Consider the following 20,490-nt stretch of genomic DNA (forward strand, 5'->3'; position numbering starts at 1 on the left):
GTACTTTATTAAACCAAAACTATTAATCTAAAGAGAAGAGTCCACTGGCTCCACGAGTCAGAACATCACAAGTGATTTTCAAGTCTCACTTTAAAAATCGATACTAAATCGTAGAAAAAGACAGTTGCCTGACACACTCATGTAAGGAACACGTAACCGGTTTACGTCTTTCATTCGTTGTTGAGAAATTACTACAACGGCAACAAAAGTTGTTTTTTACCCCCCATTTTATTTTTTACAAAGTTTCCTCTGCTGCAGCGTCACACTTAGAGGCTCCTGTGAAACAAAAGATACAAATATTTGTTAGTTGTTGAATACAAAATTGCCAAACGATAGATTTTAACACAAGCTTCCTGCCTGGATTTGCTTAAGATACGAAGATACAAATAACATCCATTAAATGTTTAAATTCAGAAGCAGTTTGAAATGATCAAATAAAGAGCAACTGCATTTCTTTTGTCTCGGCAGCAGCATTCATTATCTAATCCACGTTTCCAATGTGAAAGTTTATTTTTAGTATTTTCTCAAATCACACACAGAGACCACATCCATTGTCTGTTATGAGTGACACAGGGGCTTTCCCTAACACTAGTCAAAATGTCTGCTGTGAACTAGACTTCGTTTTAATTTACTGTATAAGATTGTTTCAACAATTACTGAAGTACAAGATGCATCCTCCTCCGACAAAGAGGAACAACTTCTGCTTTGAGAGATCATGTATGATTATAGTGCCGCATCACAGAAAGGCCTGCACTACTGGTCAGGTGTTATGAACTATTCCTTTCCAGAAGACAAAAAAGTTAAAAAAAAGTCACTATGATTGAAACTACAGATAACCAAAACTATGTTGGTCAACCTGATTCATATCTATTAAAAAAACGGTAACTGCCACATTTACGACACTTGAGAACAGGTTCTTACTTTGCGACAATAGAGTCATTCTTTGCCAGCCTCAGGATGGAGTCGTCAGACTCACCCTGCAGGACGAAAGAAAAGATGTTCAGACAAAAGATTTCAGCATTTATAAGACTATTTCATGGTGGAGGCAGGTTTCAACAGTCAAAACACATTCTAACACATTCCTCTTATCTTTGTCTCCGTTTAATTCTTAATAAAGGATGAAAGACCCTATCCCACAAATAAGTCTGTACTAGAAACTACCCAGCAGCTGATTACTAAAAATGTAAATCTGTGTTCAGTGCTTCCTACAGGATTTTATTAAGACTGTGGTGGGTGGATCTTTGACCATTTAGGTCGGTCCAGGGTCATGATACCCCGTCAGAATATTCTGTAGATTTTAAAAAGGTAAATGCTTCAATCTGGTCCACTTTGAGAGCAAACCTGAGAAGCTATAAGAAGAACTCTGTGCTCTCAACAATTTGGTTCTCTTGTTTTATCAGTGGTGGAATGTAACCAAGTACATTTAGGCTACTCAAGGTACAATTTTGAAATACTTGTACTTTAATATTTCAATTTTATTTAACTTTATACTTCTACTCCACTAAATATTGTTTTCTACGTCACTACATGTATTAGACAAGTAGTCAGCCTGCTAGCTACTTTGCAGATTGTGATAGTTAATACAGAATATACATTGACTAATAAACTATGATGTAATAAATAGTATAAAGTAGTTGAAATGAGCTCCGCCTTTACCAGCTGCAACATTAGAGTGATCAACACATTAATGGACTACCAGTCTAGGTAATTAATGGGAAACACTGGAGTTAAATTTAACACTAATTCAATTTGAATGTCCAGAAAAGAAACCAGTGCTACAGAAGTAGTAACTGACAAAAAGTAAAGAAACAGAAATGAGTTGATAGCAAAAACATTGCATTGTACAATGTGACAAACAGACGAGCTTAATCCTCTCCTAAAACACTTTGACTGAGGACTGACAAGCAAACACAAGACAACGGAGACGACACAAAGCACCAGATTGAGCGGAGACTCACCATTCTGCGGATGGCTCCACAGATCGCGTAGGTCTTGAACTGACCGTTGAAGCGACCGGTCACTTTGTCAACCTGCAGAAGACAGAGAACTTTGGATCAGAACATTTGTAGTCCAAACCAGCCACTGCACGTGGGTAACCTGCACTTTTCTGCTAATCAAAACAGTTAAAAAAAATAAGTCGTCATGTCCTTCACATAATGATATTAGAAAAATCGTCATCCTCAGACATTGGGTTGGTTTCACAAAAATGTTGCAACTTGAATAATTCCCAACAAAACCTGCCGTCTGCTAGCTTCCTTAAAACCATGACATGTTTTTACATTTCTGACAAATCTAGTTTTTTTAGGGATGCACCTATCCAACGTTTTCAGTCCAGAGTACCGATACCGATGTTTAATCAATACGCTGCATACTGCATACGTAACCATTGAACCTCACTCTCATCATGGCCCTGTGGTTTACTCAAGTGGCCAACTTCATGCAAATATTTACCACCGACACTGAGCCTAGTGTATATTTGTAGAACAGACAGTACAGTATGTGTCACAAAGCCTTATTGAGAGTAGCAAGCTGATAAAATTCACAAATACTCTGACAGCAAGATGCTGGAGATGTTCTACCAGTCTGTTGTGGCCAGTGCATTGTACTTCGCCGTAGTCTGCTGGGGGAGCAGCATTGGAGCCGGAGACACCAACAGACTTAACAAACTAGTTAAGAAGGCCGGCTCCATCATTGGCTGCCAACAAGACAATCTGGAAGAGGTGGTGGAGAGGAGGACACTGAAGAAACTATTATCCATATTGGATAACCCGGACCACCCTCTCCACCACCTACTGCAGGGACAGCGGAGCACTTTCTCCAATAGACTGATTCAGCTCTGCTGTCACAAGGACCGATACAGGAAAACATTCCTACCCTCTACTATTAGACTTTATAATAAATCACCTCTGGCCAAATCAAACACTAGACTGTAACACTGCTACACTGTTGTTGCTGCTGTTGGTGATCTTGTGCACTACTGTTTTGTTTATTTTCTCCTACTTAGTTAATTTAATATGATTCTATTTAGTGTATATACTGTGCAATTTTATTACGTTATTTTCTTAAATTGAATAGGTCCTGCTCTGTTATTTTATTATATTGTATATAGTGTGCACTTTCCATTTTCCATACTTAATATTTCTATTTTATTTTATAACCCTGTTTGCTGCTGCCACAGACAAATTTCCCCTTGGGGATGAATAAAGTATATTTCTATTCTATTCTACCTTATTAGAGTTGAAGCATACAAATGCCATCTATGTAGACAAAGGTATTCTTGGAGTCTTGATACCTCGTCTCTATATTATAAGAGTTATTAAATATAACTGATATTAACCATAAACAGCATGTTTAATAGTGGCTCAATCCGGACACACTAATCTTAGTTTCATGCTTTCTATTACATACGACAGGATGAACTAAGACTTACCTCAGCGATGTTGAGCTGGACGGAGGCATGGTCTTTCGCTCCAATGATTCTGTTACTAGCAGAGCTGCAAAACACGCATGAAATATTTTCATTTATTGTTCATCTAAAATAAATCTCGCCATCACTCACGCCGATACTCTGCATAACAAAGCTTTCAGCTGAGCCTCAATTAAACAATTTATGATGTTCCCAACAAAATATTTTCTACTACAGACCAGTCCCCAGAAATATTAAATCCAGTATTATCCTCCAATTACCCTACGACTGTGGTGAATGTAGCTAGGTACACATACCCAAATACGGCTATTACTAAATTTCCACCTTTTTTTTTTTTTTTTTTTTTTTACATTTTATGCTTCTCACAATTTGACAGCTTTTTGTTTTTTAAAAATCCCATATTCTATAAGATAATGATTTTATAGAATATGAAGCATTGATGACAATTAAACTACCCAGTATTATATAAAGGAGTAAAACATTGGCACAACCTTAACCTGGAAACGCAACTCACACATTAACCCATAAACACTGACGGGGAACATTTTTCTTAACAGTCAATAATGTAAAATCAATACGAAGTACTACTACATCTTATATACTTGTACTCGGGTAAGGTTTGGGACTTTTACTTGTGAGTGGAGTATTTTTACAGTGCAGTATCAGTACTTCCAGGTAAATAAAGGAGCTAATACTTATACTAATACTTAGCACACAGCAACAAGGCACTCACCATTTACGTGGGACGTAGAGGTCCACAAATTCACCAGAGTCGTTCTGCATGTTTACAGGTCGTACAGGTGGTCGCCTACAAATCTGAAAGAAATGTGACCCAATAAAACGACATCAGAAATTGGCATTACGTTAATTTCGTGCGCTAACTAGCTAACATTACAGTCTGCTAACACTCTCAGAGAGGCTTAACGTTATAACAGTCGCTTGTTCCCAAAACTACATACATAACTACATATATATCACCGTATTAACAAACACAAAGAGTACATTTATTTTAATGCGAGTCTTCAGAGAAACCAGCAATTACAGTTAGCACTGTTAGCATGCGGCCGCGTGTGGCTGCTCACACACTCGGGAAACGTCTGAGATTTACACACAACTTCTGCCATAAACACCATCCACATGTCATCTACCACTACACAGCCACGTTAACTTTGACATATTTCACAGAAAATCGCGGCTATGTAGCGATAGAAGACGTATTTTAACCGTTTTGAAGACGACAGCTCGACAGACACTCACCGATACGATAAATGGCCGACAGGAAAGGAAGAGCTGCCAAACCGGAAGAAGAAATATCTCTCTCTAGATGTTGTTGTTGCCACCTGCTGGCTAGATGCTGGTACTACACACAGTCTACACTAGATGGCCAAAAGTAGGTAGACACCCTGCCTATATACTTTTAGACAGGGGCTGTTTCATGGTTTGGGTATGTATATGTGTATATTTCTTTATTTGAACAGGGACAATGTACTCTTCTTTCTTGGAGTCGAGCCGCTACTCCTTCGCGTCGAAAGGAGTCAGCTGAGGTGGTTCGGGCATCTAATTAGGATGCCTCCTGGACGCCTCCCACTGGAGGTTTTCCAGGCACGTCCAACTGGGAAGAGACTAGTGATGGGAATTCCGGCTCTTTTTAGAGAACCGGCTCTTTTGGCTCGGCTCACTAAAAAGAGCCGGCTCTTTCGGCTCCCAAATGGCTCTTCAGATTTTTTGGTGCTTAAATTAATTTATTACCAACAATAATGTAAAATGATGCGCAATATGAATTACTAATGTAAAAAAAACATGCACTATATCAAATGTTTATTATATAAATACACTTTTATTTATACACTCTACAGAGTGATAAAAAAAAAAAAATTAGAAAGTGCAAAAACAAACGTTTAACTATTTACAAATGAACTTAACTAACTTTTAACTATTTTAAACTTTTAGCTTTTTAATACTTAACAAATTTAAAGTGAAACAACATACATCCAAGGCCTCTGTCATACAGGCCTGGGATGATTCCTTGGGAGAGTGTTTTCCTACTTGGAATTGCATACATTGGATTGAGTGCATGAATGAACCTTCTGAATCCTTTGTCATCCACAACTGAAAATGGTTGGAAATCACATGCAATCATTTTGGCCAGTTCTTCATCAATTGTCTTCTGTCTTGCTGCGGTCATAGACTTTTGCAAAAATTGGCTCATAGAGCTCTGGGTTGTACTTTTAGGTGGTTGTGGTGGTGTACTGGACGATGCTGTAGACACTGCAGTTGCAGCAACAGTTGCAGTAGACATACTGGCACCTTCATTAATATCAGGTTCACTTGCTTGTCTTTTTTCTTCCAATTGCACTGATGGATGAACAGTTCTCATGTGGCTGTGCAGGTTGTTTGTGGAGCCAGCTCGATATGAGATTTTAGTCTTGCAGACTCTACATTCTGCCTTAGTTTGGTCAATGTAATTGAAATGTGTCCAGATTTTGCTGCGTTTCCTGTTGACACTCATTTTCTCAACTTTTTTTTTTTTTTACCTTTCCAGTCCGTTGCTCTCTTTGTCTCTCGTGACTCGTCTCCCTCCCTCCTGTTCGTGTGCTTGCTGTGTGCTGTGCTGTGTGTAACTCCCGCCCCTCCCCCCTCTGCTCAGCGCAGGTACAGAGACGACGCCACACATATTGACCAATCAAATGCGGCTTGAGAGAGAGAGAGAGAGAGAGAGAGAGAGATTGAGAGAGAGAGAAACAAAAAAAACAAAAAACAAAGCGGCTCCCAATCAGGAGCCGGCTCCCGTCGTTCACGTCAAAGAGCCGGCTCTCAGAGCCGTTTCGTTCGCGACCGACACATCACTAGAAGAGACCCCGGGGAAGACCCAGAACACGCTGGAGAGATTACATCTCCCAGCTGGACTGGGAACGCCTCGGGATCCCCCAGAATGAGCTGGAACATGTTGCCGGTGAGAGGGAGGTCTGGGTCGGCCTGCTTGGCCTGCTGCCACCGCGACCCAACCCCGGATAAGCGGTGGAAAATGGATGGATGGATGGACAGAATGTAATTCAAACGTGTGAAAAGATGATTAAATTCACATGTCCCACTAAATATATTGTGTTCCTTATTTTGTCTTTAAATGAAGAAACATTAAATGGCTGACAGAAAGTATTTTACACAGTATAGTTGAGAGTAACAAAATACAAGGCAGAGCTCATTTCTCAGGTAGTTTGATTCAGTTATAAAATACTTAATTCAATGTTTAAAGCTTGCTTCCTCGTCTGGATGGTGGAGTGAAACATCACCTCCGTTACCAACATGTGCACTATCATTGTATGCTGTAGCAGGATTTCTCTTCTTTAGAAAGAAAGAGGCAGAGCCCAGACAATGGAAATCAGCCCCAGTACACAAACAAATGTGACCACATATGCTTAGCTACTGTATATAGTGTACTTTTAGCACAGGTGGTCTAGTGTTTCCAAATGACTGATACAAAAAGTCCACATTCTGCTTATATTTGAATTTCATAATGTTTATTTAGGGTACAGTCACCTCAACCATGGTAGCATTATATAATGCACATTATGTAAAAGAAGAGTTTTCACATTTGTATTGAACACAAATCTTCTGAAAGTACCAAGTTTTTGTTATTGAACATTACATGATACGTAATAAAAGTGTGATAAACGTATGCTGCACACCTACCACATCTTACAAAACATGTGGGGTTATTTCTCCACAAAATTGGATTCCCCTGATAACATCTACGACACCGCCAAAAACAGATCAACATATGATGTTTCATCTAATACAATTTCAGCAATGACGGTTTCAACAATACAATTTGATTCATCCTATCAGAAAAGATGGACTTTTATATATTATTATATATCTATACCATAGTTAATTGTACGCTATGAACATCTAAAACAATTATACATTAGCACAGCTAATTAAAAAAACTGTCTTAAGATATTAATAAATACAAATGTATTTTTGAGAGCTTGACCATAATGGACCAAAGCGGTGTGAGACTGATGCAATCAAATACAGAAAAAACCTAACATCTAGGTTGTTGAAAATAAATTCCACAGTGAAACTTGTTCAAATAATATTACTAAGTACTACAAATGCAACAAGTACAACTACATCCAGGACTAGGTCTTGTCCTGATGTCCGGCGGTCATTATCATTATTTCATGACACATGTACACCCGACAGCCAAATTGAAGGGACACTGGCACCACTCGTTTTCGTCTAGCTTGCGGTAGATGAAAATCTGGAGGAAGATAGGTTTGGCGACCATGTGCTTCACAGTGCAATCCTTGCAATCAGCATACTCGATGAGTGCTGGGTCTCTGTCTGCTTCAGTATTATTACTGAAAGAAAGGGGGGAAAGTGACCATGAAAATTGAGGCATACATGGAAGCAGATTGGCAAACAAGGGTGGAAGTGACAAATTATGGAGAACAGAACCATCAAAAAATCATATCAATGAATAAATAAATTACTGTATAAATAAAGTTAATACAAATAAATACATAAAGAAAAATTGTATAGAAGAGTGGATAAATAGGGGAATTAGTAGAAAGTTAAATAAATAAAAAAGCAAATTAAAACTGAAATATCAATTTATGTCACATTGTATAAAGTAATTGATTGATTAATTGATACCTACATTTGTATATTGAAATATTTGTTTGATACACAATCCCATTGTTGACGCACAACCACCTTTACCAAATATTATTCATCAAGTCACTTTCTTATTTTTTCTTTTGGCAGGTTCTGTCAGGCATAGAAAATGAGAGGCTACTAAGGCTGGTTAATACAGGAAAGGTATACATTTAATACATTTACTTGTTCCAGCACTTCATTCAAGTTCTTTTAACAGCTAAAAAAAAATATATTCAAATCCAAGTTATTCTTTTTTTATGATCAATTGATTTGATATGTTGGCGGTAAACAGGGTTTGAACTTCGACTCTAGCTCTCTTCTTCCATTCTTGACACAACGCCTTTTAGGAATGAGTGAGAAGATGTGTGCCTTTACCACCTTCTTTTTTTGATTTCTGATGTGTTCGGACGACACTTTGAACCAGTTGTCTTAGCATAACCCGACCTATGGTCTAGTTAGAAGCTTAAGACAAAGTTCAGCTCTGCAAAGTGACTCAATTACTTTGACTCCAAATATCTTTTAAAAGAGCTATTATTCATTTATACATCCCTCAATGTACTGCTAGTTAAGAAAAGATTCTCTCCTCTGGCCAACAGAAAGGAAACTCACCTTAAATTCCAGGGTGCAACTGAAGAGTGCTCGAGCTCCGACACGTGTCTGAAGCCCTGATAGCAATTCCTGGTAGCAAGTTTACAGCCAGGGCCACATACAGGGCTGCTGTACACCGTCCCCATCAGTCCCAGTGATAACTGGAAACACAAGTAATATAAATGTATAGATATATGTTAGATTCACATTATCAACATCATTTGCGTTTCCTATCTCTCCTCACTATCTAGTACCAAATAAAAGCTAAAATACAAAAAAACACTTTCATAATCATATTCATCGTCATATTGTTGGAAAAATATCTCCTCACACCACCTGCTTCTATGAATGAAATAGCGTTCAAAGCTTTTATGAATTTTGCAGTCAAAATTATTCTTAGAAGGTTCTTCCACAATATTATTTTTATGTATCCTGTGGGGCAAAATCCTTCTAACTATCAGCACCTTTCTTTGGTAGCAGAAGGCATAGAGTCTAATATTTATGCACTGCATGTATAAAGCATTAGATCAGATGTATCAATCTATTGATCTGTGATGAGGTCTAAACTGTTACTGTTTCCCCCAGATCATTGATAGTACTCACCAAAAGAGCAGTGAAGTTCATGGTGAGGCTGATGAACCGAAGCAAATTCCTTGAAAGCAGAGTGAAAAAAGGTGATCCTCTCCTGTTGTCTAAACTCAAGTGTCCTCTTCCACAGACCTGTCTACTCTCTCTCAGCGCTATTTATGCCAGTGGTGACGAAAGAGCATTTGCATCAATGTGGAATCACCGGAGGCTATCCCCATGACACCATCAACACTATGTTGTCATATCAACTTCATATTCACCTGTGATTCTTGATTTCATTTATGGTTTAATTTCTCAGGTATTAAAAGAAAATACACAACTAGCTTCCAGAAAACAATACAGAGAGCTGTGGATTTCCTTTTTTGATTCGACTTCAGTATATTTTTGCTACCGTCTTACAAACGTGAATTATTTTTCTAAATTATTTGTCAGAATCAGCAGAATTATATGTTTTGACTTAAAACCCGAACCTGCGATAACCTCAATGCAGGACCTAAAACACAGAGGTATATGGCTTAATCCATTATCCTGTTCAAGTCGATATTTTATATTTTATATGATACAAGTCTATTTTTAGACTACGTCATTCAATAAGTCATTCATATTTGAATGACGTATTGTCTGACGAAGTAGTATGACTAGTCTTTGTAAAACACAGAAAATCTGCCAAAAAGACCAAACAAAATGTTATCAGTGTGGATTTGAACATTGTTGAGTCATCCTGCTTCTTCTCCTGATAACATGAAACGAACCACAACGCAAGGACAAGTGAAAGGGGTACCTAGACTGATTGCCAGGCGATTACACAACTATTACAGTGTCCCTAAGGTAAGGCGTGAGGCAATTTTCTTAGAAAAGCCACCACAAATGCACACGCAAGAAGCTATCCCCATGACACCATCATCAGGCGTGTGGTGACAAGTATCTGTACTTGTCACCACACGGCCTATACGCGTGTCTAGCATGCAATCCCTGCTTGCTCCCTTGCTTTCGTTGAACTGTGGAGGTTCAACAGGGACAAAACTACTAAATAGGTATAAAATAAATGAATAGTAATGCATGCAGTGGGAGAGGCTGAACTGTAAGCAAGTGCAGAATTTGGAGCCTAATAGTTTTTGAGTTCACAAGAGAATGTGTGTGTCCCAATTTGAGCAAACAAATGGGCTATGGTCAAAGCTGCTCACTCTCAGTTTTGCCATTTTTACAAACACATTAACTTGTATTTTTGGTCATCTGAGGAATGAAAATCCAATATTCCCTCTTTTAATTCTGGTTGAGTCTCCTGAGAGACAATATCTGGCTCTGAACACTAGATGCTGCACTTTCTTTGCTAAGACTGCGCTGAAACTGAACCCTTCAGTAAATGTACTGTAAAACCAAAATGTGCGAAAAGAAGTTAGGAAGAGAAGTTAGTCCGGTCAGTGTGAGCAGAAAGCTATATAGCAGTTGTGTTTTAGTCTAGATCCACAAATGACTCCATAAATTAACATGCTCAAGTTATCACATTCATTTTCTACATATATTTTTCCAATCAACATTCAATTTTTCATACAGTTTTAATGCTAAATCAGACATTTAGCGCGGGGGGAGGCGCCCCAGTCATTCCTCCATTTGCTCAGTGACGCATGAAACAAATGAAAAAGTTCAATTCTGGCAACCTTCCACAATATACTGAAGTCGAATCAAAAAAGGAAATCCACAGCTCTCTGTATTGTTTTCTGGAGCAATCTTTAACCCCGCCTCCCAGCCCTCGTTCTTGGGCTCATTCATATGAACGGAGGAAGGAAATAACTCTGGATTTGGCTATTGGTGCATTTTACAACTTTTGGGACCTCGTGGTTTAAAAACTTTTCACTGATTTACAGAAGTCTCTTTCCTTATGTAAGTCTAGGGGGAAACGTTTTGTGTGGAACTTAACTTACTTTCTTGAGTTACTTAACTTACATTGATGACTTAAGTTACAGAACAAGCAGGGCCGGAATTTCACGGTTTACAATTGCTCCACTGTCTGGCCTTGATGCCCCGCCCGCCCTGCCCCAGCTGATTTTGCCGTTTTCTCCTCTGCCAATATGTTTTTTTAGACACCAGTGATTTTTGTTGTCTGAATTCTTATTGGGCCACATAACTGCTGTGCACATAACCACCTGGAGGTCAGATTTTGAGCCTGGTGGAAAACCGGACTACTTATTTATGCACTGCAGTGTGTTTCAGGAGTGTGCCAGAAGCGGCTTTCCACTCTGCCTGCTAAAAATACATGCCTGGTCTATTTTTGACAGGCCTGGTAGCTAGCAAACATACCCGAACAGTCATATTTTCCTAAACCTAACCAAGTATTGTTGTTTTAATTCACAGCATTAACCATGTGTTTAAAACTGCGACTCACAACGTGCAGGTAGGTGCAGTTTGACCTGAATCATTAAAGTGGTAAAATAAAATAAAATTCCTAGATATCCCATGGAATTATTTTGATTGTTATCAACTTAATAATGAACAAATAAGTATAAAGACCGCAAAAGCACACACAAGACAGGCGGGAGGGGGGGTGGATGGGTACAACAAATGCCGAAATTTCAACCAGGAGACCGCTTTTGGTTCCCCATGTGAAATAAGGAGTCAACGTTGATTTCTTTGTCACAAAACTTGCATACTTAAGGCACTTTTGTAGTTATTTTAAACCAAACGGCGATCTTTTCATAACCTTTCTAAACCTAACCAAGTAATTTTATTGCCTCAACCTAACTATATTGTTTCTTGTGAAGACAGAAGTTTATTTTAAAAAGACTGTAGCCTATGCATTTAACAAACGGAAATTGACACCTCTCACAGAGAAATCACAAAAACAGTTCAAAAAAACGTTGTGTTGTTGGCTTTTGTAGGAAACACGCGAAAATGAGGTGTAACTTTATGAAAGATATTACGAACCAGACGTTGCAATGGTGGTGATAACAACTGATGACGGCCATTTGTTTTTTGTACTTCTTTCGCACGTTTTATAACCCTTTTCGCTGTCTTTTACAGGGCGTACTTCCTGTGTTGAACTGACCGTTTGCATTGGATGTAAATCTTGAGTCGCAGAATTGTCCAATATGGACGTAATTCTACAGATACTGGGCTGATCCCAAGCGAGCATAGTTGCATCATTACCACCAACACATTGACAACCAGGTCAGTCAACAGCAACACAGATGAGTGACAAATCAACAATGAAGTCATGTCACAATATCGAGGATACATTTTCATACTCCCTCGCCTCAACCCCATTGTATTGTATTGTATTGATTTATAATTTGGCCTCACACTGAAAGTATGATGGAATTTCTCAGTGAGCAGTGAGTCATTTTTACTGTCAATCCTTTCTTCTGCTTTTCTCCCCACCCACCTGGCAACAAAAGTCTTGGCATTTAGCCCAGAGTGTGCTTTGTTGGCTGGTTAAAACACATTCATAATAACATTAGTGAATACAGGATATTACCAAAAGAATTTCTAGAATTAAAAAAAAAACAAGACGAAGAGTTGAAATCAGGTGTGGGAGGCTGTCAGGACTTTGCTGCTATCTCCAAATTCACACGGCGGCCATTTCGCTTTTAAGTCACGCTCAGGGTGGGAAGGAATCTCCCGGAAAGTACTTAGACTGCTATATAGCTATTGTGAAGAGGTCTAAACATCTTACTTGTGTACCCTAAGTGTTTACAGCGCTTACATAGTCCTTTATCATGCTCTTTTCCACTCATTATTAGTATTTGTGGGGCAAATGTCATTGACAACCATCTGAAACTAGCAGCTCAGGAGGGGAAGTTATTTTCATGTTATAGCCTATAAAGTTAATTTATAGACCACAAAGAGATTTGTACCGTTTTGTTTAAAAGAAAAAGAAAAGGTGTTCTATGGTGTTGAAAGGTGCGTTCTGTAAGTTAGGTGTGCAATAATTATCCCCCATTCTGATGAAAACACCAACGATCCGTGCAAAACAGTGTGTGCACAAAGCTGTGGCACACTTAAGGGTCCCAGTTGACAAACACAAATATCACCTGGCAAACAAACACCTGTTAGTTAACGTTAGCGCTTTGTGTTAGCCAACGTTTTCTCTCTGTCATACTCCTAATCCGGCTGGTCATGGCGGTGGTCTTTCCTTTAACATTGTGGATGTAAACTTGAATCCAGCTGCTCCCTTTGTTTGGATTATTTTGGGGATCTACTTGTTTTTCAATAGTTTCAACACTCAGCTGGGGTTCACATGGTCGGACCACTTCACCATAGCTATATAGCTGTCTTGACTAGTTGCCGTCAGAACTAAATGGCCATCGTTGAAGTATTTTTGTTGTTGTAAGACTCTTTCCAAAACCTTATTATATTCCTGGGGAAGACCTCGGATGCTTTGTTGATTTTGCATAATAAAAGCAAACAGGTTGGTGGATGGAGGAAGTACGAGAAACAGGAGAGCAGGAACAAAAGATGGTGACACACATTGTTTAATGTTGTTGGTGTTGTTGTGGGGATGTGTTTTCAAGCCATATACTGTAGTATTCCTATTTTCATGGATGCATACAGGGACTCCCTCCATCACACACTCCCACACACATGGAAAGCAGGCCACAAAACTTTATTACTGTTTGGCCTGTGAGTCACAGGGTCCACGCGGATCTAATCTTTGACTGCAGGATATCCCTGACTAAAATGTAATAATTTACATAATACATTTGGACGACATGTCATGACAACATTCATAACGACAAGGAGGTTGACACATGACAACAGAAAGTGTAACAAGATGACAGAAGTACAGTTTAAAGTTGAATTGACTCGGACAAATGTTTTGTCAGGTGATCAATCGCTACAGACAATGAGATTGTCAAAAATAGTTTTGTCACAACTAAAGTACAATCTAAGTTTACTGTAAAGTATGGGGAGAAACACTTGTATTTAGATGATTTTCTGAAAATAAACATGGTTTGAGTTTTTTAAAATGATTTATTAATCCACAACTAGTGGTAAACTAGATGGATGCTTCCCAATCACAACCCTGACAACCTTTAGTTTATAACTATTTGCTGTGGTGCTTGCTGGCTGGGTAAAATAACATGCTGAAGCCTTGCTGGTCCAAACCGCTACATGCTTTGCATCTGCTGACTCACAAACAGAAATCTATTGTGGTTAAGCTAATGTTTGGATGGGGGTGGGGTGAGTGATTTGTGTTTGTATTGCTATCTTTGTGAGAGCTAATTTAACTTTTTAACCATTTTAGGGTGGACAATTCTGCACTGTGAGGATATTTTGGCTGGTCTTCACTACTTTAAAAGGACTCAAGGTTAACTCTTGCTTTTAAGGTTAGAATTGGGTTTAGGTAAAGGTAAACGGCTAGGCGATGTATCCTATCCATAAGGGTCATACAAGTATAGAGAGACCATGTGAGAATGTGTGTGTTGTGTTTGTTTGAGAAAGAGAGAGACATGGGTAACCTAAACCTGTGCTGAAAGAAAACACTTACAGCCTTCAATCACAAAGAAGAGGTAAGTAGAACCGTTAATGCACAGAGTTGAATATAATGGCACAAACATAAAGAAAAAGCCTTGCACTAGCAACTAGTCTTCTGCATTGAGTGTCTCTCCTCCTTTCTTTGGTCTGTTATTTCTGACCAGTTTGGGAAGTCTCGGTTTTTTGTTGGAAGATTAGAAATAAGAAAAATAATAATATACCAGTCCACACTCACAATATGCTGGTCTTGCAAGTACAACATATTTAGTCAACCTTACAACAAAGCATGAAAAAGAAAAGAAAATAACAGTCTACACTTGCAATATGCTGTTCATGCACATACAACATAATTTGAGTGTAACCAGTGTATGAATATAAAGAAAAAAATGAAATACAAATGATTTTATCAAAGATGGTTTCTCAGCAGAAGATTTCATTCATTTAATTTAATTTATTTCAGTCATTGTTTTGTTATGTTATATTATCACTTTAATAAAGTTCTCATAGTCTTGTCGTCAGCTTGACAGACGGCCAGCGACCTCCAGGAAGTCACCGCAGTGAAAACACTGGTGATAAACATGACTCCAGACAAGCGAGAAGACAAGTTAGGATGTCACAGGGCATGACGGATGACTCAAACGCAGAACACAGAACACACAAGGCAAAGCCTGATCGTGACATAGGAGCATGCTTTAGCTTGCAAGTGCACATACATGTTCATACAAGTTCACTTTCATTCACTTTTCAAGTTTTCCAATTTTATACATTGATTGCAACCATATCTGCACAATTTCCAAAAGTATAAAATATTATTATAAGTGTTTTATAAGTTATCTTTATGAATTTTACTTAAAATACAAATGTGCTGTGACGGAGATGACATTGTGTTGCGGAAAAGACATCTATTTGAAATGAAATGTGACCAACAGCATTGTTGACAAATGTTCTCTTTCATTTTCCAAACTCAAAGTAACATCAATTTTTGAATATAACTTGAAATAGAAAAATTGAAGCCAACACAAACTCCTTTCCTCAAAGGTTTTAGATGAAAGTGAGTTTAAAATGATGGTAAAATTAAATAAAAAAAAAAAAAAAAATTGAAATACTGTGTATTAAACTAAACTTAATCAAACTATTAAATGTAACAATCTTATTTTACAGTTTAATTTAAAAATGTTACAAATATGGGTTTACATTAATAAAAAACACGTATTTGGTGATACTATACCTGCATTTTAGTATTTGGTGTATCTCGGCCAACCTGATCATGGTTAATTGGTGAAATAACCATGACCTCTTATCAGCGCATTACATGTCAGCACCACAAAAACAATGCCATTGGAAAAAATTTTCTTTTCCAATGACATTGTCATGGACACACGACATACCGTCACGAAGTACACGCGCCCTGGAAACAATTCCCTGAATTTACATTTTGTCCAAGGGACAGGTGTTCACACATCACGCATTTCTGTGTCATTTTAAATCGATTTAAGTTCAATATTACATTACAAAGAATGTCCAAAAATCTGCCACAGGCACAAAGGAAATATAAGACAAACTGCACCTAAATAATAACAGATCTATAATTAAATTTTTGTATGCTCCTTTATGTGTCATGGAAATTCAACAAAAAATAAAAATAAGAAATAGGTTTTCATTTTTCCTATTCCTGTAAGGGACAACTTTTTAAAGAAAGAATGTTTGATTGCGCAAAAGAAAGCAGAAACTGACATTTTGCAAACCTTGTGAATAATCTGGAGAAGAGGTTTCGATTAATTCTGGTGGGTGGATGTAATTATATCAAATGACCTCTTAAAATATCCACCACAAGTTACAGCATGTAACCGAAACTGCCTTCATTTCCAAATCTACTCACAGTTGTGCGGGTCCCAACATGCCCAGCAGATGAAAAGGCTTTTCTAAATATATCCAATTCTCTAATCGTAAAAAAAAAATCAAACGGTACGTGTTACTTATTCAGTCTCTCTTTCTAAATCTCAATCCAGAGTCAGTGATTTTTGGAACAATGTAAAGACTAACAAGTTTAATTTTTGATTGAAGTGTGTTTTACAATGATCAGTCATCCAAGTCATTTGTCCCGGGACTGAATGCAGATTCTAACCTTTCCAACAAAACCAGATGTTAGTGGGTTTTCTGTCCAGTGGGAAAGGTGCTTTAAACTAGACGGTATGTTTAAAGATGAACAATCAGCTCACACTATACCAGAAAGACATCCAGTATCCGTCTGGGTGTGGTGTGATGGTCAATAGATGCGTCAATGCTAATGAAGAAGACAAAAAGGTGAAAATGCGTTAAGTTGTAATAATTTTTATTTCCTGTCATGAAAATTGGTCAAGCACAAGAAAAGCTTTTTCAACACAAGGAGAGACAGAAAAAGAGCATAATATTACAAAGACGATGGATGGCATCTCAGAAGGGAGAACAAAACAAAAAAACTCCTAGACACTAAACACTCCTAAAGAGGGCAGTATGGTCACAGATGACAAATGTTGAGTAGCAGTGGCAGCAAGGCGGACAGGGATAGAAACTTTTAACCGCGTCTTTTTTTGGCGAGTGTGCTGTTTGTTTAGCCATCACTGGCACATTCAATTCAATGTCATCGCTTTGAGTTATAAACTTTTGCGTGTGCTTCTGTGATTTTTCAGGAGAATGCCAATAAGGAGAAATTAATTTAGAAAAAGAATTTGACGGGATGCTCTTCTTTGTCATTTTTGCTGAGGGGAAAAAAACAAAACAAAAAACCTTTTATTGGGCAGTTAAAGTGCTTGCTGAGGCTTGAAGCAGACGTCACTTAGTTCGCTGCTGTCTGACTATCTAAAAGACTGTCCGCGTGTGTGTGCGCGTGTGTGTGCAGTATGTTTTAAGTGTGCACGCGTAGCAGCATTTGAGAGATCTGTGCCAGTGTAAAAACTAAGGTGCGTTGGAATACAGTGGCGGCTGGTGGAAAATGTTCTAGGTAGGGCCATCCTATCAATTTCAGCAAACATCCCAGTATGATTTAATGCAAACAAATTAAGGTATCAAACACACATTACTACTTTGCAGTTAAATATTTAACATTTATTCCAACACGAAAAAAAGCAATAAATAACACTTTGATAAACACGTCAGGAATATTTGCTTTGATTAAAAACATGTCTTGGCATTAGTAGTTTTGATTATGTACGTTAAGCTGCTCAGAGCTCGGGTCAAGAGGTCATTATTCCCTCTCAAATATCTGTTTTGTGTTGCTGCATTACAGTATTATAACAACTCTATTTACTACAAAGTGATATATCAAATTGTGGTCATTTTGCAACGGTTATTTATTAGTTGTATTATATTTTCAGTTTCAAATATATCCAGGTCTTAAAATGTTGCAGGTAGCCATACATGTATAACGTATACCTCCCCGTGCAGTAGTATAAATCCTTCAACAGGAGGGTGTTCTCATTTCTGAGAAATGTGGGTTTCTGGCCAGTTGACAGAATTAGGCTCATTTGGATTCGATGTCTTTTACTGTGTTGACACAACTTTGTTATATTTTATTTTTTCTCTTGCAAGTTTTTGGTTTTTATAAGAAATCTTAGAAAAATGTGAGAGGAGTTTGCGCCCATCTGTCTGTGTTCTCTGTCCTCGTGGTATTTGACAGAAGTATAACCTCCACATCCTCTCGCAAATTAACCACATGGTTTTTGGTTGTTGAAAGTGTTCAGCAAAAAAAGTTCAACATTTTTCCCACAGAAAGCTTCAGAGATAGCCCAAAGTTATTTGTTTTTCTTCTACAGGCAGAACCTTTAGATATGACTATTTGTAGAGAGGGAAACAGGTGAAAATGTGACTGACTTTTCAAGGGCAAAGTCAATTCAAAGATACTGTAGAAAGATCGCCCAGGCTCTGATGGTCAACAGCTGTGAGCACAACGTACTCTCTATGGTTTCACAATGACGGAAACAATGCCAAGATGACAAAGCAACACTTGACACGAAGGATGAAGATGGTCAAGTGAACCTATAATTCTCAATAACCCTACAGAACAGAGCCTGCTCCTGTTTCACTGATGTAAATGGCAATTGTGAAAAATTGTGTTATTTATGTTTTATGTATCAAAGGCTCAAAATGGTTATTCCCCCCCCCAAAAAAATAATCCCGGAGAAAATGACAAACTCTAAACAGGAACAGTGACAATTGACAGTTACTTCAAAAAGTTTCACTTCTCTAATGTCCGCCTCTGATGGGCTCACAGACTTCACGCCATGGCACTTCCCACAAAGAACTACAAAGGAAGCTACACAAGAACTCCGTTATCCATAATGCCACACTCTGAAGGCAGTTTTACAGCTAGAGTGACACGTTCCCCAACTAATCTAAAGCAACACACTGTAAACATGTTTTTCAAGACCAGCAATAGAAAGCGGTTTGTTACCCTTGAGATACCGTACATCTTAAATACGGTCTGTAAAACTAAACAAATATCTGCTTTTAGCTGCCGATACAAATCAAGTGATCACATGTGCAAACCAGGCAGCGGTAGATGTTCCCATTAATTCAACTGTGAAAAGTTGCATTGGTGGTATAAGAAGAATATCATGCTCACTCACTAGGGTTGTGCGATTGGACAAACATAACAACTATCGGCGATTGGCTGAGTACATCGCCGGGTGTTGCCAGGTGGAACACAAACACACCTGTGCAAATATATTGGCAATCGCTCGTTGCTGGTGGCCAGTTGGAAAATTTTACACTTAAATGCAAACTATAGTGAGAGAGGCTGAAGTCAGAGTTTAATATGGTTTAAAGCTGGGGTGGCCAAACTTCGGTCAGCTGCCCGATTTTAAATGGCCCGCTTTGAATTTTAAAAAATGAACTAGAATATGGCTTGAGCATATTTCTAATAAATGTCACTGTATGTACGTTGCACATCCTAGTTTGAACACTAAATGTCAACTAAAGTTAGTGAAATTATTTGGCACAGAAACCAATATATTTCTGTGTCTTCTGTTTGTTCCATCTTAATATTTACATCGTAACGTTTTAAGGGCGCCCTTTGGCCAGAAACAGAAACCAATTTCTGCCTGTTTTAACTTTACAGATTTACAAATGACATCATTATGTTTTAAGTGGGCACGAAGGCCATGCACTGTATTACAGCTCAAACATATTGATAATTGATTTTTCTGTATACGGCCGACATTCAAAAAAAGTTTTGTTATCCGTGGTTTAAAGATTACTACAACAGCATTCTTCATTTTCAGATGGCCACATTTTATTTGGAAAAACAATCTTGATAAAAGTCTATTTGGCATATTTACAAACATTTCATCTCTACAACACGAGAAACAGAAACATTAAATATCAGTATAAACAGCGTTTTTTTCTCAATGTAAAGAGATACATTATGTTGTGACAACAACATATTCCTGGAGTGAGACTGACCAGTCAGCATGTGTGGAGGTGAGCACTATGAGATGCAACACGTTAAGGATCAACACAATAAAAAGCAGTAAAATCATTTCCATAAACCCGGACTAAATTAGCCTGGTTTTACATTGGTGTATGAAAGAGCAGACAAGGTGATTGATGGAGTTGTATTTGCAGCTTTAAAAAAATATTACATATTCCATTACTTACATTTATAGCTGCTTTAGAGTTCACATAGCCTATACTGGCTGTAGGTTTGAGGCGTTTTCTTTCTTCGCACATTCCTCTGATGTTAAAGGCCTTTTAGAAATTGTGTCAAAAATCACATT

General features: G+C 38.1%; 1 protein-coding gene across 2 annotated transcripts; it reads right to left on the bottom strand.

The window, feature by feature from the left end:
- Positions 1-209: 209 nt before the first annotated feature.
- rps21 (ribosomal protein S21) lies at positions 210-4,757 on the bottom strand. 2 transcript variants are annotated; one of them, XM_076097093.1, is made up of 6 exons: positions 4,685-4,756; positions 4,161-4,243; positions 3,431-3,494; positions 1,959-2,030; positions 922-977; positions 210-276 (listed from the first exon to the last, which is right to left on the bottom strand). In XM_076097093.1, exons 2-6 carry the CDS (start codon positions 4,208-4,210, stop codon positions 267-269), a joined length of 252 nt encoding a protein of 83 aa, XP_075953208.1. In that variant the 5' UTR covers positions 4,211-4,243; positions 4,685-4,756; the 3' UTR covers positions 210-266. The 2 variants fall into 2 exon arrangements, with proteins under 2 accessions (XP_075953208.1, XP_075953209.1); XM_076097094.1 differs by lacking the exon at positions 210-276 and having other exon boundaries at positions 918-977; positions 4,685-4,757.
- Between the last annotated feature and the right edge of the window lie 15,733 nt (positions 4,758-20,490).

This window comes from Anarhichas minor, unplaced genomic scaffold (assembly GCF_050575085.1).
Source record: "Anarhichas minor isolate MPS153535 unplaced genomic scaffold, ASM5057508v1 ptg000003l, whole genome shotgun sequence".
NCBI classification, from domain to species: domain Eukaryota; kingdom Metazoa; phylum Chordata; class Actinopteri; order Perciformes; family Anarhichadidae; genus Anarhichas; species Anarhichas minor.